Source organism: Stylophora pistillata, chromosome 5 (genome assembly GCF_964205215.1).
Source record: "Stylophora pistillata chromosome 5, jaStyPist1.2, whole genome shotgun sequence".
Lineage (NCBI taxonomy): Eukaryota > Metazoa > Cnidaria > Anthozoa > Scleractinia > Pocilloporidae > Stylophora > Stylophora pistillata.
The window spans coordinates 5,269,013-5,288,313 of NC_142523.1; the positions used below are offsets into that span (position 1 = coordinate 5,269,013).

A 19,301-nucleotide genomic window follows, 5' to 3' on the forward strand; every position below is an offset into this window, starting at 1 on the left:
ACTCTGTCAGCAGTGTAGATCCTTACGTGCAATGGTTAACAACATCTGAATCTCCTACTGCTGAGGAATTACTTTCGGTCGGATAAATCTAACTGACAGGAATTAAAAAAAAAAAGATTACCGGTTAAAAACCTCTATTAACTAATATTCGTAATACCTAAGCTGGTGCTGATTTAAAATTTCAATCTCATTCTGGTCGCTAGCAAACCGAAGGCTGGAATTTCTAAGGTGTTGAAATAACTACAGTGTTTTGTGAACGGTAGTCTTATATGAAGACATCAAGATGACGATCTTTGCCTGAGACGTACTGAAAAGATTGGCATTTCCACACCATGTCGAGGTTTCATTTAGATTACAGCTTCATGTATCTGACAACATAAGGTAAGGTAAGAGTTATTGAATTGTTCCTAAGCGAATTGTTTCTGTCGAATCTGTTGTGGTTTGCACATCAAAATGGCGACGGTTGCCCAGGACGGACTTAAACGAGTGACGTTTCTACACCATGTCGAGGTTTCATTAGGATTACAGCTGCTTGTATCTGACAACATCTAAGGGTTATTGAATTGTTTCTAGGCAATGAAAAGTCATAAGGGAATGATCTCTAAGGGTCTTTTTATTAGCCCAACTGCGCCGCTGAGAAATTATTATAATTCAAGACATGCTTTTCAAAACCTGCATAAGGAAAGCTGTGACAGCCTTGATTGACTTGAATTTAGAGTTTCGATTTTAAATTAAGAGGAATGAAGTTTTTCTCAGCTTCTTGACACGTTTTAGTCCTGCCAGAGCTGAAACGATCAGAATTCGCTTCGGAAGCGCTTCTGTAAATCAATGTTACATTGCTAACGCAAAAGTCCCCTTGGTTCAGTGACGCAAAATTAATCAACTAAAAGAAGAAAGCAAGTAAGTAGAATCATAAAATATTCAACATGATTTGGTCGCGAATAAATCTTGATATTTCAAAGTGTTCGATAGCTCAGTAAAGGATCTAGCTATATTGAAATAAAAATTGCCGGCATTTACTAAAAAAATTTTCAGTTTTACTTTCTGAAAAGCTTCTCAGTATCTTGAAATTTTGAGGCGAAGTGTACGAAAATAAGTACACCGACAGTAATTGCAAGGGAGGCAGTTCTTTCAAGTGTGAAAAAATAAGGTGAGATGACATGAGGCAATAATTTGAGGGCAAGTTTAGCCACAGACTTAAGTGCGAAGACTTGGGTGTGACAAGATTTCAACTGAGTCGATTTCTTAGCTCAATGATCTGATCGCCCTAGTTTGGTCAGCCAACCGCAACCAACACCAGATTAGATGATATGTGATTTAGATTTGATTTTTAATAATTTTAGACTGACCAGTCTTTGGCTGATCGATGAGTACGAGACAACTCGGGTTTTAAACTAGACTTAAATTTTCTGGCGTATTAATATTGAACAAGACAGGTGACAAAAGTTAGGTTTGATAATTCCTTTGAGGTAAGAGATCTCTTGTATGAGACCGCCTTGAGTTTTATGGGTAAAATATTAATTTTGATTAAGATTTTAAATCTTAGCGATTTTTTTCTCGTGAAAATCAGCGCTTAGGGCAAAAATTTATATTATTCATTTGTGATAAATGCATAACTAACAGCAAACAGACGAAATGGTACAAAAAAGATAATTTAAGTGGTTTAGTTTAGTAACACTATAGCTCTGTTCTACCACAAGAATAGTCATGAGGTGAAACACTGCCGCCAACAGAGCTAGTCGACAAAACCCACCCCAGTGGACCCTGGCTATTGATTAAAACCCTTTTCGGGTACAATTCAGACAATATAACACTGAATCTTATTTAGCCTGTCTGGTGCAAAACAACTCACTGGTTGCCAAAAACATTTCTCTCTTCCCTTTTCAGTAGCAAAAATGTTTCATAAAAGCATTTATGATCTACAGTGTCTGAAAGAGGACACCATCACTTTTCCCTTTTTAACAATGTAAGTTCCAAAACACTTGAAGTCTGGATATGCCTTCAAGTCTCGTTAGGTGACAGCTTTTTAAATTCAATACAGAATGCATCCAGCTGATGGTATTGTTCACAATAAATTTTAATCATTGTCGTTGATTTCCTGCTTTTAAGAAAGCCTCCGTTTTAAAAGGAGAATTGAAGCTAATATGTTCAGTTCAGCTGGTTTGCTCAGTTTTTTCCTCTTGAAGTCCCTACCTCTTAGCTATATTGATCGATAAATAGGTCTTTATTTAGGGAAAAAAAATTACTCAGTGGCAAAGCATTTGGACTGGCGTGTTTTTAAACAGGGACATGTACGATGTAGCAGCTACAAAGCTACCGACCTGACTTATTCTTAGCAAGCTTATCAGGAGATAATTTCAACCTTTTTCTATTTGAGAGAGTGCTCTCAAAATATTCATGGTCTATCATTAAGTCCATTAATAGTCTCGATCAAATGCAGGGGTCCCTCTACTATTGATGAGCGGCTTTTTGGAGTCTTTTGAGTCATTTCCGCCGGCATAAAGTTGAACAGCTTGCAAACATTCTAAACTTCAATTATGTGAAAAACGAAAATTTATACTTCTCTTAAGATGGCATTTTCGAGGAAAACACTGAAACTAGCTTTGAAACTTGGAAACCTATATATTTACTTATCATTTCCTTTCTTACCTTTTGGCTTGAAAAAGTGTTGATATTGTCTAAAGAAATTCCTCTATCGTCACGAGTGAAACGGTTTAAGAGTTTGTGCGGTGATAGGGGGAAAAAGCTGATTCAAAGTTGTTTCCTCGAACAATAAGATCGTCATAGGTGATAGAAAAATTCGGGAAAATCTGGGAGAAAAACAAAACGTTCACTATACATTCGTATACAACAGGAAAAATTTTGAAATTAAAGTGTATGTGACTTTCAACCGATACAACGTCGGAGCGATGGACTGGACCAAAAGCTGATCCGGATCAATCACATCTTCTTTCAACACCATCTCAGCGGAACTCGGCGCAGAAAAATCGTTTATGCAGCTGAGAATAATGATGGCGACAATCATACTGATAAAGCGCAAATTTAAACATGAAAGTCTGCTAAAAAAAGTTGGAATGGATCGCTGATTAGCTGCAATAATTGGACTGACATCCCTGTAAATTCTTGAGTTTAGTTAGAATGGCATATAACTGAAACAAGTTAACTTTTTTCATAAAACTTGAAGATAGATAAACTTGTGTATTTTTTTTCTTTTGTATTGTTTTTTTTTTCAAATTTTTGTTGTAAAAAATGAATTCAAGCTGAGCCTTTGTGCAAGTAATTGTGTTACACTCAGCTGGGGTTCTGAGTCAGCTCAAGTTACATGCGTTTCCAGGCAATCAATATTTGAACTGAAGGCAAAAAACTTCACATGAATGACTGCTGTCATAGAGCAAGCTGTTTCTTTTGAGACGACGCTACTGTGACAAACAGCTTCCAGCGCAACATTAATTATCGATCTTCCTCTCTAGGCAGATTCTCTACAGACTGACGTTGACATCTCGAACGAGTAAAGAAAACTGCACTCAGAAATTCAGCATACAGATTAACTGCATGTAAGTTTAATAGTAATAGGTACGCATGAAGCTGGTTTTGAGTTATCGAAAAAAATTGAGAGCTCGAAAAAGTGTAGTAATCCATAATGCATGATTATTCGGCTTGCATTTTACGAAATTATAAAAACCTTGTGAGACGAAAACTAGACATAGCTAATATCAGACTAGTACCCGAGGGACATCTAATGCGATGTTCGAAAAATTAACTGAATGGCCCCCCGAGGAGGTCCTTGTCCAAGCAAATTATATTTCTTCCCTAATGGTTCATGGCGAGGACAAAGAGGAAAAGATTCGCTTTGCTGAATAGAAACTGCGTAAAATTCTTATGCAAATACGGTTACCTAAAAGACGAATAATTTATCCAAAAAAACATATCGCCAAATCGCTTTGCGATTCGTGCTATATCTGTTTTCGCGTGCAATTTAACGCGGAATTTCCTCGTCAGGTGATGAATTTTCCTATAGAATAATATGCTAAAATATCTTAAGCCCACAAATAATTAACGCTCAGAACGTTAGGATTTTAAAACTTCTCCCTGTAATTTGTCTGTCTTTATCAGTTTCTGATTCATAATCGACTAAAAGTCATGTGGAGGGTTTAAACGAGGTGAGTTTTTACTGTTTTCCAACTTGGCTAAAACACAGTCGGCCTGTGTGAATGAAGATGTCGATTTCTTGAGCATCATTTATCAGGAAGTGCCAGAAACCCACTGAGCGTGATGTAAACATCGATAACACAGAGGAACACTTAACAATATGTTTATACCGAAACACTGATAAAGTCCAGTTAGCTCATACAGTTCAGAAAGGGGAAAAAAATCAATAAAAGTTGATGGCGTTAAATCACCCAGAGAATAGATTCAACATTCAATGAGCGCTTCCTTCAGGATAAAACCTGAATTGTCAGGAATTTTCTGTAACTCTTTTTATTGAGGGCCTGATTACATGAGCCGAGCTGGCCCGGTTAGCCGGGCTGATTTCTTTTGTTTTCACGCTTTGGCGAACACCAAAACAAGAGAAATCAGCCCGGCTAACAGGGCCAGCCCGGCTCATGTAATCAGGCCCTTATAACGACATTGATTAACCCCCGTCTTCACATTTTCACCAATTTGCTCTATCAAACATCATAGGGTCAGGTAACTTTTTCTGGAATCATCTAAATGTAAGGCGGGCGGGAACGACTGCTTTTACTTTCACTTATTACTAAGACAACACTGATTATGCTTGGTTTTGTTCCACTGATTTAGCCAGAGACAAGTCTTGTACCAAAATGGTTAAAAAGTGGCAAAGAGCCCACGATATGCCCTTTCAAGATGATTTTTCTAAGTTATAGGTCCGTCTAGCGTACATATTATGCAAATTGCTCAGCTGCTGTTCCTTTGCCTCCTTAAACTGCACGATTCGGGGAAAAGAAGAAATTAATAACATTCCTCCTTCATTACAGTGCTCCTGTAATGTTTCAAACTTTACAGTTTTACGATTTTTAATCGATTTAATCCACAACTGCCTAAACTAAAATGAAATAATCTCAGTTAACTTGATGGTTTGGCTGGGGAGAATTCCTCAAAAAAAGTATGAACGATATCTCAAGATGACCGACGAAAATAGGATGGGCTCTAGTAAGTAAACAGAACACTTTGCATATCAATTTTCGTGACTTCTGGCCTGAACGCGGCCCGAAAGCTGCAAACTTCAATTCCGGAGAGTTAATTACGATATGCTTTTTGGTTTCGAATGCAAATCAGTTAGCAGCGAGTCGATGCGACACAAAACAGACCACTGAGGAAATTATCTAATGATAAAGGGGTGTTGGAAACACTGTAATAAAAATCATGAAAAATTATGCAAAGAAAAATCTCGTAAGAAAAAATATTTATGGAAATTTGCGCACCAAAAACACAAGAATTTTTCATATTCCTCCCGTATAAATTTTGTAATGGTCTGTATTGAAAATAGAAATTACTTCTTTCGAATTACCTCGCTTTGTCAGCGTTTAAGAATACATCGGTTGTTTTTAATTACTGTAGTAAAAAACAGCGTCGTTAGCCGTTAAAATTATCCCTGTCTCATTATGAAAACATATCCGCAATGACGCAGCTGCAATGATTATTAACAGATCATTTAGCATTATAATAAAACAGTTGCCTCTGAAATAAGTAACTAGAAATATGTCAAAAAGTAAACGTTGTAAAATTACAAATGTTCTAACCCAAAGACTTGAATTTTGTTTCTTTACACTCATCCTCACGGAAACTACACTTTTACTAGAGCTCGATAAATTTACCTCTTACACGGAAACTAGCGTGCGTGAATGAAGGACGTGCATTCGCGAACAGATCGTGGGTCAAGAAAAAAACAGAAAAACACAAAACTGTAGTGAATGAATCAACTAAATGACATTTAAGAAAATACTTTCAGGAAAACATGAGGTCTTACTGCATAAAATTTGGTGAATTGTCTATTTTTTTCGCTGGATACTTACTATTCATATGAAAAAGTTTCCCTTCACTCGTCGTAAAGTTAAAAAGATCGAGATGGGTGGGGAAGACAATTAAAATTCATTTTACCTCGGAGGAAAAAAAGAATGATATAAATAGCTGCGGTTTTGAAAACTTAAGCTAAAAAGAAATCGGTTTATTGCTTTAGTTTCGAGTCAATTAAAAACGAATGTACGCTTTTTACTCTAATCGATCTTATAACTTAACGCAATCAGTATTTTTAGATCCAATTTTCGCATTAAAGACCTTTTGGGTACAGCTTTACTCGTGCGATTTCAATTTCGAACATTTTCATGTCCATGCAAGAGTCTCTTTGAATACGATGTTATTTCAGGCATTCTAATAGGCAAGCGGTAAATGTTTTGTGGATTTTATTAAAAGCAAGGAAAGATCGGTGAAAGCTTTCCGTGTTTTTCGTGGAACGGAACCGTAGATTTTGCGTAAATACGTGAGAAGATGAAAAAAATTTCGGGACACGAAAACATATATATGGTTTTCACTAGGCTAACTATCTTATATGCCCGATGCTAGAATTTTGTTTTGTGTGCACAGTTGTTTAAAATGAGTTTGTTTTTACTTTAATATGTCAGATTGAGCCTTGATCTGATTTAATTCGAGTTAAAGTTTTTGTTTAGTTTATAAAAATAAATTCTTGGCTCCCTCACAGCTGCAATTTAATAGTAATATTTTCATTTTAAACCATTAAGTTCTCACGATTTTTTTGCAATCGGAGGTTGCTTGAAATTTTAACTATAGTCATTTAAAAATAATTCATTTTCAGCATATGACAAGTTCTCATGAGAAACCGCTTCCTGCAGCAAAAAAGCAATTTTTTTATTTGTTTTCATAGTTATTATGATCATTTGAGTACGCGACTTAGAAACGAACAGTGACGAATTGATTTTCGAAAAATTTTGCTCACGAAAGTTCTTTCATCGGCTACATCACAGCTAGCCAAAAGCTAAAATTGTTCAATCATAACAAAGCATTTCCTAGAGGCGGTAAGGAGAAAAAAGAAAAATATCATGAAAACTGGAGCAGAAAGGTCTCGATGAATGCTCAAATTCTCATAAAAACTGGCAAAAAAAGTGCATTAAAGGAGCAAAAGAAACTGTTTCTTCCTCTCAGAAAAAAATATATAAATATCCAACTTGAAGGTACTTCTTCTGTTTTTGCATTACTTACGGCTCAGATAAAGCCACTTCTGAACACCAGCCTACAGATAACAAATTTAGCTAAAGGTGGGTGAGTGTTTTTTGGAGATCGTTATCCATTCGATCTCATAGTTGAAACAAACTTCGGCATGAATTATATTCAATAGTCTAGACCATGCCAACCTTAGGTTAACCAGGGTTGTAATGATTTGCCACTCAAGTAGACCTGAAAAATCTAATACTCCTGTCACTTTGAAATTTGTACATTAAGACTAATTCAACGATGAGGCGAGCATACCGCTATAAATTCTTCCAACCTTTTTTTTTTCCTTATTTGCGCGTAACGCTCGTAAAAAGTTCAGATTCTAACAGGGAGCAAGGATTAATTCCATCGTATTCGAATGTCTGGTAAAAATTTAGAAAGAAAACAAGAATATTATATTAGGAGTATTTTCTTTTACCTGAAATACAATATATTAACAGAAGACCTCGTTTTAATGACATGTTAGTTCATAAGATAACGAAACTTCGTTGAATGATGCGGTCGATGCAATCCTCCCCCCACCCCCCCCCAAAAAAAAATGCGAAAAAAGGGTCGAGAAATATACAATTGCTATTACAAAAAAATACATTTTGTAATTTCTAGAAAGATTATATAGCGTTTCCAATACAATTTTTACTTGATTTCAGAGATTTTTCAGACTGAAAATTCAATTAAGGCTACTAGAAGCCTTAATTGAAACACCTGCCATCAGAATCGGTGATATAATCGTACACAAGAGTGGCTCCTTTCAGAAAAGAAATATCATGAAGCAAAATATATATATAATGAGGTAAGCAATATCTTTACCGTGAGCACGATAGAGTCAAAATAAATTGAAAAAAAAAGTAAATGGTATTAGGTGACATTTACATTTCCTGTTAGAATTGAGCGACAAAAAACTATGATTTTCAAGACACCTGGAGAACAATTCATGGGCAAAACCGAAAGGTCAATGGTCATAATTTGTTCTCTCCATTCAAGCGAACGCCACCAACCGATCAGATTTGGAGAAAACGGTAAATAGACAATTATTAACAAATATTCTTCTTTTCTTCTTTCATATCATATAACATTTTTTCTCATGATATTTATGTATCCAAGAAACTGAATAACGAACGTCAATGAGAAAACTACTAAGTGGTATAACGCTACTAGCCAACAGCCAGCGCCAACGTGCTCAGCGTAGATACCAGTCGAAACTAAGGAGAAAATGCAAATTTCTGATGGTAAGCTAGCGGTTTTCCTCTAAAAAACCGATGTACAAAGCGTCGCTGATTCAATCAGTCGTGAACGTGGCGTACATATGGAGTGTGATCATTTTGTCGCAACAGTCACCTCCTAAAGACTGTTAACTTCTTGAAGTTGAGGCAAGCTTTATGGGTGGCAACTGGTAAAGGAAGATAGGGAAAATCTACCGTCATCTGTCAAATAACGTTCCGATTAAAACGCTATGCAATTACGAAGTTTTATAGGCTCTAACTCTGGCATTTATACACTGCTCTCGAAGAGAAGATTTTCTAAGAGCCTTCAATTCTTTTTAATGTCAGACGAAATTTAAAAAGATAATAGAAAATCTTTCATTGGGCAAGTTAAAAGATAAACAAACATGAACTCATGTATGACTATGATATTTAGTCATGCGAATTCTCTAATAACTCGAATTTGTCGGTCCCTTTGTCTATCGAAATTCCCTAAAGGAAGTTCTCAATAAACCATCCATCTTCATAGAGAATTTTCCAACCCGGAGACTTCCAAATATCCTGATGAAGGAAAAAAAAAAACATCCTTGACGTAATTAGTTTATATTGTTTCTCGACAACCAAAATGTATGCATTTACTTCCCTAAGGCACAAACACGGAAGTAATCTCTTAGATCTTAGCACATTTTTCCTTTCTTTAATGAAACTGTTTCCACTTACCAAGAAACACACCAGTTTTGTTTTTAATGAGAAAAATTTCCCATCGATATATGCTTTTGTGTAGTTTTCGTGACAATTTTAAAGGCATCAACTCACGACCAGACTGTCTCTAAAGCTGCTCAAACACCCCTTTGTAAATTAGTTAGTATTCACCCTTTTTGAATAAAATGGTTTTTTTTTTCAGCCTAGTTTCATAAGACCATAAGACAGCCTAGGGTCAAAGCTAGCTTAGAAAATCATCTCACTGTTTGAGCGACAAAATAAGGTCGCTTTTGAGATAGTATACGCCAGTAATGTTATGGCTACGGTTTCAAATCAGCCATTTACAACTCCACTTTGGCTAATTAAGATGCAAAGGGCATTACACGAAATCTTCGCGTTTGTTATCAGATCTTTGACAGCACTTTAGCTGGGAAGCATACTGTTCGCAGTCACGAATTTTCATCAAGCTTCACTGTCTTTGGTAAACTCAGCAGGTCATTGAGAGGTTCAACTTTTGGGTGAGATTTCAGATATTAATCATGGCGAAGTTAAAATCATTCTGTTAACGTTCCCTTTCATTTATAAGTGCTTCGTTTGAATTTCTCTTTGTTGACGCTAACTGCTTTCAACAGATGAACCTAAAAGATAAGTTTGAGTCGAAAAACGAACTTTTGCAATTTTTTTTTTTTTTCTATAATTGACATGCCATTTTAGTGGGGGTAAAAATAACCGATATTCCCGTAATTGTTTTCTAAAAAGGATCTTATTACGTGTAATTGAAGAGATATCTCACCTTCATGCATAACTGGGTCAAAGCATCATGATTGCTTTATTACTGATTACTCGAATAAGAAATTTCGCCTCTTTCCTCTTTTTTTACCCGATTGATTTGTTATTTCAGACCGATTTATCCCAGTTACTTTCATCTAAGGAAGATCTCAGTTCTTCGAGGCATTTCACTTTCTTTGTATATTTGATTCTACGCAAAAAAAACAAAAGTGAATAAGAAATTTCTCCTCTTTCCTTTTTTAATCAATCAGATGCAGTTCTAAAGTAATTCCGATGTAATTCACTTTCATCTTTTAAGATTATAAGTCCACCGCGCCTCAAGCATTTTTTCAGACCTGAGGATTGGATTTTTTCCTTCTATGCCTTGTCCTGATTGGGTTTGGTGATAACAGAGGTTTTGGTCTTTAAACGTTCAATCGTACTGGTGCCAATCTGTTTTAGTTGACTTGCTCCAAGAAGCTGCAGCTGCTAGCTGCTTGATGCAGGAATTAAAAAGGTTAAAAAGACAAAAAAAGAAAAAAGGAAAAACAAGAAAAATCAAAACAAAAAGAAAAAAGTAAGAATGAGAGAAAAAAGAAAACACGAAAGAAAAGGAAGGGAAAGAAACTAGAATTGACCGAGGACTCTCGAGTCCGAGACGGGTCTGGGTACTAAGTGAGAAGGCTTGGTTACACGTGTGCTTTTGCTTGCTAAATTGACTCCCTGAATCGCAAACGTTTGCGGTAGAATAGAAACTTACGAGTTATTTTTATTCAAAAGAAAGTCTTGATCACTTGCGCTTATGCCGGTCATAAGTAAAATTTTAAAATTTTGCCCGTCGGAGAGTGTATCATGGATGTTTCTTTTTTTAATTTTCCAAAAAGATACGTCTTGACGATGGTAGACAAATACACAAATTAAACCAAAAGTGTTGAAATATGACACAAATTCTAAGAGATTCAGCTTTGCAAACACAGAGTGGCCCGACCGACCTCGCTTTCATGCGAACCTGTTACCAGGCTTCCCAAGCAAATTTTCATTATGCATAGCGTGTATGGGGATGACCTATAGTCGTTCAGTTTAAATTCCTAAGTTGATATTTTCCAAAGTTCAAAATCAAACTACAGATTAACACCAATGGGATTCTTTACCTTTTTCTCCAAGATTTCATTCTAAATTCTCCCTACTGTCTCCGTCTATTTTAGTTGGAAGAATTTGGTATTGGATCAAGAAACAATCCTCTAATTGATATCTTTCTTTATTATCACCAGTTGTCTGCTTGGTATTGTCTGAGAAAAAAAATTCTGTTTTAGTCACTCAAGGTTGTTAAAAAGTGAGGAAATAACATAATAGATGCTTTGTTCCGATTTAATCCACCTTTACAGACTCGAAAAACAACTCTGGGTTAGTCTCAAGGCAATCAGATGTAACTGATGGAGCATGGTGAGAATGTGACGGAAATTGGTTTTCATCAGTGGATGCAATCTTCTCTTCAAAAGAAAACTATACAGTATTAGGTTTTTTGTCTTGTATTTGAATTACAAACAGATGTTGAAAATTTCTCTGTCGCTATACAATACGATTTTTTAACTACAACCTATACAAATATTAACAAATCGTTTCTTTAAAGATTTCCACGACAATGAACTCAGCGGTAATCTCCGCAATGGCCTCAACTGAGTCATCAAACAAACCACGCAAGATCCAAAACTGCGCCCATTTTTTACGACTTTTAAAGAAGTTTTGTGAAGCTTTTACGGATGACACAAGTAGGAGCTTATCTCTATGATATATCTCCAATGTTTAAAGTAATCCTCAAGTCCGGACATGTAATTTGTGAAAAAAGAAGTTGTTATCGTGTCTCCAGGGGAATACTTCCCGTGTTTGGAGAAAATATTAGCAAACGTATTTCCTGCCGAAATTTAATTTTGGTTTGTTTGTTCTCGTGTATGTATGCCGTGTTGCTTGAAAAGTATAACGCGAAGGAGATGTAATACCATGACAGTTGATTTGAACGGATTAACATCCAGTTTCATCCACACTTATTTATCGCGGGAGTATCTAAGGCATGAGTTAGCAGGTCTGTAAACAGGTTTCAAGGTAAGACAACTAAGGCAAGCCTGGGGGTTATTCTTGATACGATATAAAAGATATTTTGAGAAAAAGAAACTGTGATTGAAACGAGGTTTTTTGAGCCAGGCTCTCGTTCGCTGTGTGATCGACCGTAACTCAGGCCAAGCTTTAAAAATACGGAGCGCAGAACGCCCTTTCCATGACGTTCGTCGTTTTTCACACGCACTTAAGCCTACTATTTTTATCATCTTGCCGATCGAGAGGCAAGCACGCGTGAAACAGAAAGTGTCGCAAAGCATCGTTTTTGGGATTCCATCCTTGAAAACGCGATATTCTTTAAGCAGTTTTTACATTATCATATTTATCTATTTGTATTACCATTAGGTTCGTTCCAAGAGTTCTTATCACTTCGAAATCCAGTCATAAAAAAACGTGATAGTCTTTTTTAATTGTTTCTTGTAATTATACTCGGGTTATTTCGTTGTATCTCGCAGTTACATTTAAAAAAATTAGACCTGGTATTTTTTCAGTAAGAACTTATAATACGTAATATATATACGAACATTTTTTTTCTCCTGGACCCTATGCTTCCCTGACGCAGTTGACAAATCACAAGTCGCAGTCTGTGAGTCTCAAACGAAAATTATAACATCTCGCTTCGTTTACATTTCCTAAAGTCTCAAATTTTGGTGGAAGGAAAGGCGCTACATATTTCTAATTCTACTAAAACTAGAATTCTGTAATCACTTTTTCCGTTTCATAATTTATTTAATTATTGCGCAGATCTGCGCATATATTAGCAACAAAGAACGACTTAAGAAAAAGGATAACTTTTTTTAAGTTTTATTATTAGAGGGAAAGAAGTGTTTCCTTTTTAGTTCAAATGCTTCTATCCACTTATGCTGCAAACTTGTTTTGCTCAAAGATACGTTTTCTTCTAAGTTACAGTTGACAAAGGTTTGAAGTACGAAATCCGCTGAGTGATTTTGTCGAATACTTAAATGGAAAACGAACCATTTAATTATCTTGCCTATAGTGATATTGCATGGGAGGTGTAAACAAAATACAGTTTGACAAGACGACCGTTGACAAAAGGAAGACCACCCAACGAACGTTTTCAATTGGTGTATTTTTTTTTATCAGTGATATTTTTTCATTCAAACAGAATACAGCTCTTGGAAGTTTCGGGAGGAAGGCCCTAATTAAAATGGAATTATAAATTAAAGCTAAAAAGTCTATTTCCCGCACAAAACTTCGCACCTTCATTTGGTTATCTTTCCATTCTTTGCTGCCAAACCACATGCTGTATAAGACAAGGAGACAAATTTTCAACTTTAAAAGATAAATGAATGAAAAACGCTTCAGACAGAAGCGTTTAGTTTGTATCAATGGCCGGGTACAAATGTATACAGATGAGCTCCACTCAGATACCACCATTTCGAAATTTTCATGATTGAGCCATGCTCCTCCGTAATAAAATAATTAATTATTTTAAAATTGAATTTCAGATTTTGGTCGCCATCTTCAAAGGGGGTCTTTGCGAATGCGAATGTTGCTTTTATTGATTAATTATAATGTGTAAACCCAGGTTGAAGTTGACCAAATTGCAAATTATTCCAAAGCGATTACCACAGAGCTCCTGAAAAAAGAAAAGATAATAATTGTCATGTTTACGGTTCCCTTGGCCAATCGGAGGCACGATTTTGTCTCGGAAAGTTTCCCCACTCCTGACACACTTCAAGTGGGCGAGAATATGCCCATTTTTTTTTCCAGTTTGCCTTAACCATATCTTCTTCGTTATCGGTTACACTCTATAGCATTTATCTATCATCACCTAGTGTTTTCTCAGATTTGGAAAACAGAAGGAGAACAATTGCAATCTAAAAATCTTCTCTGTAAAATCACAGAGACAGAAAAGTCAATGTAAAAAAAAACATAATGGGGGCAGGAGGTTTATATTCGCAAAAACAAAATACATATATCATAGTCGACCAACTTAATCATTCCTCGAGCCCAGTCATGGTCTTTCAACCCTGGTGACAGATGGCTCAAACAGGCTCATTAATAATGATGGTTTGTGTTTGTATTTGAAACCGAGATAAAACAGAATGAACTGATTCCGAAAGTGGATCAAGTGAAAGATCTAGGCAAAGTAGTATGTTATTCGTCGATGGAAAAGTTATCTTTGGAGGTGGCGCGCGCTCCAAGCTGAATCTAAAAGGAAGTTTATCTCTACTGTTTTACCTCGGGTGTTGAGGTGTTCGAAATCATATGTGATATAAAGGAAAAGAAAATCTCCTCAACTGCTAGCAGACTAATTGTCTTTGGATCACAAAGGTACGCGATCAAACACTCCCAGTTCATCTTCTCTTTTTTTTTCCAAATTTTTTTTCGGTTTGAGAATTTAATTATTTGATTCTTTATTATTCCGGAAATGTCCCTTGTACTGCGAAGCTCCCATTTCGTCCCTTCTTCAATTTGTTTTGCGGTCAAGAAAGACAGTTTCTTTCATTACCCCTGGCCAGTCCTTCCCTTACACAGGCCATCTCTTAATGTATTCCTATGGCTATTTTTTTACCTTTTGCTAATTTTTTATATTGGCATATTCCGCTTTCCTTCTACACGAAATTAACATCCCTTCCTGGTTAGCCAGTGTCTTACTGACGTTACACGCACAATTTCTAACATTTACATATTCAATGAATAAGATCTCACAAGATAAACAGTTGTTTCCGCTGAATAAATTCACCCTAAATGAGCGTGACTTGCAACTGCAAACAGAAGGCAATGCTGGCATATCAATTTCTAAAAGTGTATTTGTAAAGGCAAATGAAATGTTATTTAAAATTTACGACAAAAAGTGACAACCTGTCACTTAGTTATGCAAAGCATTTCGATCTTTAATTCAATTTCTCGCGCAAAAATGTTCCCCTAGCTCAAATGTTTTTGCAAGAACCCTTGACAAAAGTTCGAGGTTTGTAAGGAAAAGTAAATACAGTGCGGTGTATCGATATCGTATGTTAAATTTGACGACATATCATACCGTGTTATCGTACTTTTTATCAGTGTCAGATTTTAATTACAGAACTAGATTTCAGATTTGTCATTTAAAAATCACAAGCTTCAAATCACAAGGTTGGACAAAGAGAACCGATTAGTCTTTCTACTATTCATCGCAGTTATGGTTGGAATAATTAAATATTTATGGAGTATAGACAGAGCTTAATGCATGTTTACAAAAGTAAAACTTTCCATAAATGGAGATTCAGATCTTTTTAAAGGTAAATGATTCGAGGAGTAGGTATTTTTGTGTTTTTTTTTTTTTTTCGGTTTCGTTGTAAATGGTGGATTAGTTCCTGAAGCATGCAAGTGCCAGCACTGATCAAGGACATTTTGTTTCTTTAAATTGTAAGTTTTCTTCCTCTATTTTTACCGCACACAATGACAGAGAAAGCTCTGAAACGGGACAGCTGACGTAATTAATATTTGTCGCATTATAAGTCCTAATTAAGTTACTGAAAAAATTGAAACCACAAAAATGCACCTCTAACTAGACAAACCCAACTATTAGTTTGTAATTGAATTGGCAGTACATTTAAACGCCTGATATGGACACAACGCAGGTGTTAGCCAAAAAGAAAATTCTAGGCTGCAACTTGTGCACTTGTTTGTCGGAAACTGATGTTCTTGTACTTAGCATTCGCCAAAAGCTACCAAAACAAAGTTTACATTCGCTAATATCTTTCTAAATTTTCCTAGTCCACAGAAAGTAGGTAACAAAGAAAGGTTTGAAATCTTCATGAAATGTCATAATTACGACAGAATTTATAGAACTCGACTCGGAGGGGAAGTTCAAAAATACTCAGTACTTTGATTACGGTCTCTGACGAAAACCGCCAAGCTCTTTTACCTTTTACGGTTATTAAATGTCATCTCTGAAAAGCCCAGAGTACCATTGGTCAATATTTGCTTCCACCTCATTCGCAAAACAAAGCAAAGCTTTTTCTCTTGTGACAAACGGTCGGTGAATAAATAACGAACAAATGTTCAAATGTTGACTCCCACAGAACAACATTTAGGGAGCCAAAGCAAGTAATCCTGATTAGATCTGGATCATTAATTTGTCTTTCCTGAATTACGATATTATTACCATTTTAAATTTTAGCCCTCTTGCACTTCTTAACAACCGCTTATTTCTCAAATTCATCAGCACGCCGTTGAAGACTGAAAAGTGAAGATATTTGTCAATGGAAACACAAGGGAGTTTAGCGACGCGAAACTGTTCTAACTGTTCCACCAGTGATCCTGTTACCGGACACGAGTTTGAAGAGAACATGTCTGGTTTCAACGCCCAAAGTGACGTCGTCCCCATCGCCATTGCCATTCCAATCATTGCAGTGAACTGCTGGGTAATCTCTCTGGTATGTTTGAAGAGAAGTTTGCGAACGGTAACTAACTACATCCTGACCAGTTTGGCTTTGTCCGACCTATGTACGGGAATGATTTCCATCCCTCTATTCCTCTGCTGCAACATTATCCAGGAGACTGAAATTTGCACAGCAGCCATGTTGTTCATGAGGTTTACCTCAACTTCCACGGTCCTCCACATTCTAGCCATGACAACGGATCGATACATCTGCATTGTTTATGCCTTGCGTTATATGACATGGGTGACCAAGAGACGAGTTCTCCATGTCATCGCAGCCATTTGGGCCATTTCTTTGTTCGTAATGCTCGTCCAACTCGAGTGGTATGATATGAACGAGGGCGTCAACGAAGAATTCTCTCCAGAAAACAAGATAAAGATCATTATCGTTGACAGTATTTGCTTCTTCGCCTTCGTTGGTCTTCCAGTGATGGTTATGGCTTACACCTATGGCCGCATCCTATATGAAGTTCACAGACAGAGTAGAAATATCCAGAGGCACAACACTCCAGGATGGCAGGAGACTAAGAGAAGCACAAGGCAAGAATGGAAAGTGGCCTCGGTCTTTATGATAATGCTGCTCGTATTCATTGTCTGTTGGGGGCCGTTTTATCTCCTCCGCCTTGAGCGTGTATTGAGCAGCGATTTCTTTCGGGTGACTTTCAGCGTTTTTGCCCAGATTCTGATGCTTTGGTTAAGGTTCGTTTCATCCTTGATTAACCCGTGCTTGTACATTCTTGGAAAGCCTGATTTTCGTAAGGCTTCTGGTCTTTCGAAGAAAAAGAGGCGTTTTAACGATTCAGAAGCTACCCGTTTAACTCAATCAAAGGGTTCAACATCTGTTTAATTTGAGAAACGGCGGCGAATTTTGACTTGAAGGAGAACGACTTCTTAAAAGGGAAAAACTGCCAGCCACAGGCTTCCCCAAAAAATGGAGTTGTTTGAACAACACGTACAAAGAAGGATTCTTCGGTAAAAAACATACGCTTAAAGTTTCTTTAAAATATGTAAATATTCCATCACAGACTTCTGTTCATACCGAATAACCTGGTTTTATAGGCAGCAAAGATATGAAATTAATAATCTGGATATATCAACAAAGTTGAAATGGTAACTGGCCACCGTAACGATTACAAAAGCTGACGTTTCGAGCGTTAGCCCTTAGTCGGAGCGAAGGACTAACGCTCCGACGAAGGGCTAACGCTCGAAACGTCAGCTTTTGTAATCGTTACGGTGGCCAATTTACCATTTCAACTTTGTTGATATATCCAAATTATTTCGTTACACCCACCCACGCAGCCCCAAACAGTTTCTTTAGAAACTATCAGCCTTTATTCATTTATGAAATTAATAGCTTAAACAGAAATTGGACTCATTTCGAGCATCATCGCAAAATGGTTTGACAGTATAAATTTAAATTCAACTTGTAGTAATTCAGAGCTGGAAACTTAACAATTTTTTAATTTTAACATTTTTTACGCCGAGCTTCTTATGACGACAGTTCGTGACTCTCTGCTTCCGAGGTCTTCACATGCGTACACATCCTGAGGATGTGTCAGAGATGTAGGAGGGGCCATCTCATCTTAAAAGCGAGCTTTCACTTAACTTAAATCAATAATCCAAAGTTGAAGGGAGGTATAAAGTCTGCTATTTCAACAGAAGGATAAATTCTAATGGAGAATATTGACAAATCAAGAGGTTTCCTGAACATAAGCCCAATCAGTTAAGTGTTAATCTACTGAATCAATATTGCACAATGATATGAATTGGAATTAATTCACCGGCTTGTGTCCTGCTGACAGCCAATGACCAATGATTGAGGAGTATTTCCCGCTGTAAACACTAATACACATTTCAAGATTTTTGCGCAATAGATGACTTTGTTTCTTAGTTAGGAAGATGTTGTTTGTCTCAAAAGCGTATGCGCACGTTTTCTAGTGTTTTGATCGTTTTCAGTCAAAAGCTTAGACCAGTTGATTGGCACCGAATGTCGTCTTCTTTCATGATACTATCCGGCGGCTGCCTCTTAAAGTCATCAAACCAGGATATTCTTCACAAGATTTCATTGAATCTTAGGAAATGTTTTTCCGGCCAACCTTCTCGATGCAACCGGATGAATTAAGATAATTCAAATATTGTTCCGTTTAAAATGGAAATATTTGCACTTTTCAAGTTCTGTCCGCCCACCAGGAAGGGCTAATTTTTTACATTACTATAGTTTCCTTCACTGGTTTATTTTGAAGCAAAAGACACAAGTTGAAACTAATAAATAAAAAATTGGGTAATGAAACATTGCGGAGTCTTTCAGTGAACCCCATCTAAATTTACAAGACGGTTACAATAGCCCATTTCCGAATTACCCTTGGCCTCGTTTTCAAAACGAGTCCTGGTGCTCATCCTTTCATATGATTTAGAAGTTTTCATTCACATGCAAATTAAACTCATTTTCACAAGAATGGTTTAGCACAAGGCCTCGTTTTGAAAAAGAGGCCAAGGGTGATTCGGAAATGGGCTATTTGTTCCTCACAGAAGCAAATAATGAAATATTTCCTAGGGAGAGGGGGTTGGATTGTCGCATGTAAAGGGACTAATGAGGTAGATATTGTAGATAGATATTCCAAATCAGGCCCATGGATTGGTTGATGGATAGAACATAGCATCAATGGGACCGACATGGGATCACTGGGGATATTGAGCAAATATAAACCTAAGAACAGTGTGAACGCAAGATCTGAAGAAAAGTGAGATAAGTGGGGATCTGAGTGTCTGAATTGTTTTCAGCTGGCGGATCTTTCTGGCGGCAAATCAAGCATGAGAAGGGTATGGAACAAAGATAACCCCGTTTCGATGTTACCGAGCAAATATCACCCCCACCTCTCCCCAGC

The 19,301-nt window shown here is 36.8% G+C and overlaps 1 protein-coding gene across 8 annotated transcripts; it reads left to right on the forward strand.

Moving 5' to 3' along the window:
• The first annotated feature begins 610 nt into the window (after positions 1-610).
• On the forward strand, positions 611-18,708 carry LOC111331578 (adenosine receptor A3). Of its 8 annotated transcripts, XM_022936714.2 has the most exons (3): positions 9,361-9,667; positions 11,303-12,017; positions 16,201-18,708. In XM_022936714.2, the coding sequence occupies exon 3, from the start codon at positions 16,238-16,240 to the stop codon at positions 17,261-17,263; it is 1,026 nt and encodes a 341-aa protein (XP_022792449.2). In that variant the 5' UTR covers positions 9,361-9,667; positions 11,303-12,017; positions 16,201-16,237; the 3' UTR covers positions 17,264-18,708. The 8 variants fall into 8 exon arrangements, with proteins under 8 accessions (XP_088616821.1, XP_022792451.2, XP_088616822.1 ...); XM_088760695.1 differs by lacking the exons at positions 9,361-9,667; positions 11,303-12,017 and adding an exon at positions 611-900; XM_022936716.2 differs by lacking the exons at positions 9,361-9,667; positions 11,303-12,017 and adding an exon at positions 3,439-3,554.
• Positions 18,709-19,301: the final 593 nt, after the last annotated feature.

Excerpts from the sequence above, each read along its gene's own strand:
- LOC111331578 (XM_088760695.1), top strand. The coding sequence starts at position 16,238 with ATGGAAACACAAGGGAGTTTAGCGACGCGAAACTGTTCTAACTGTTCC.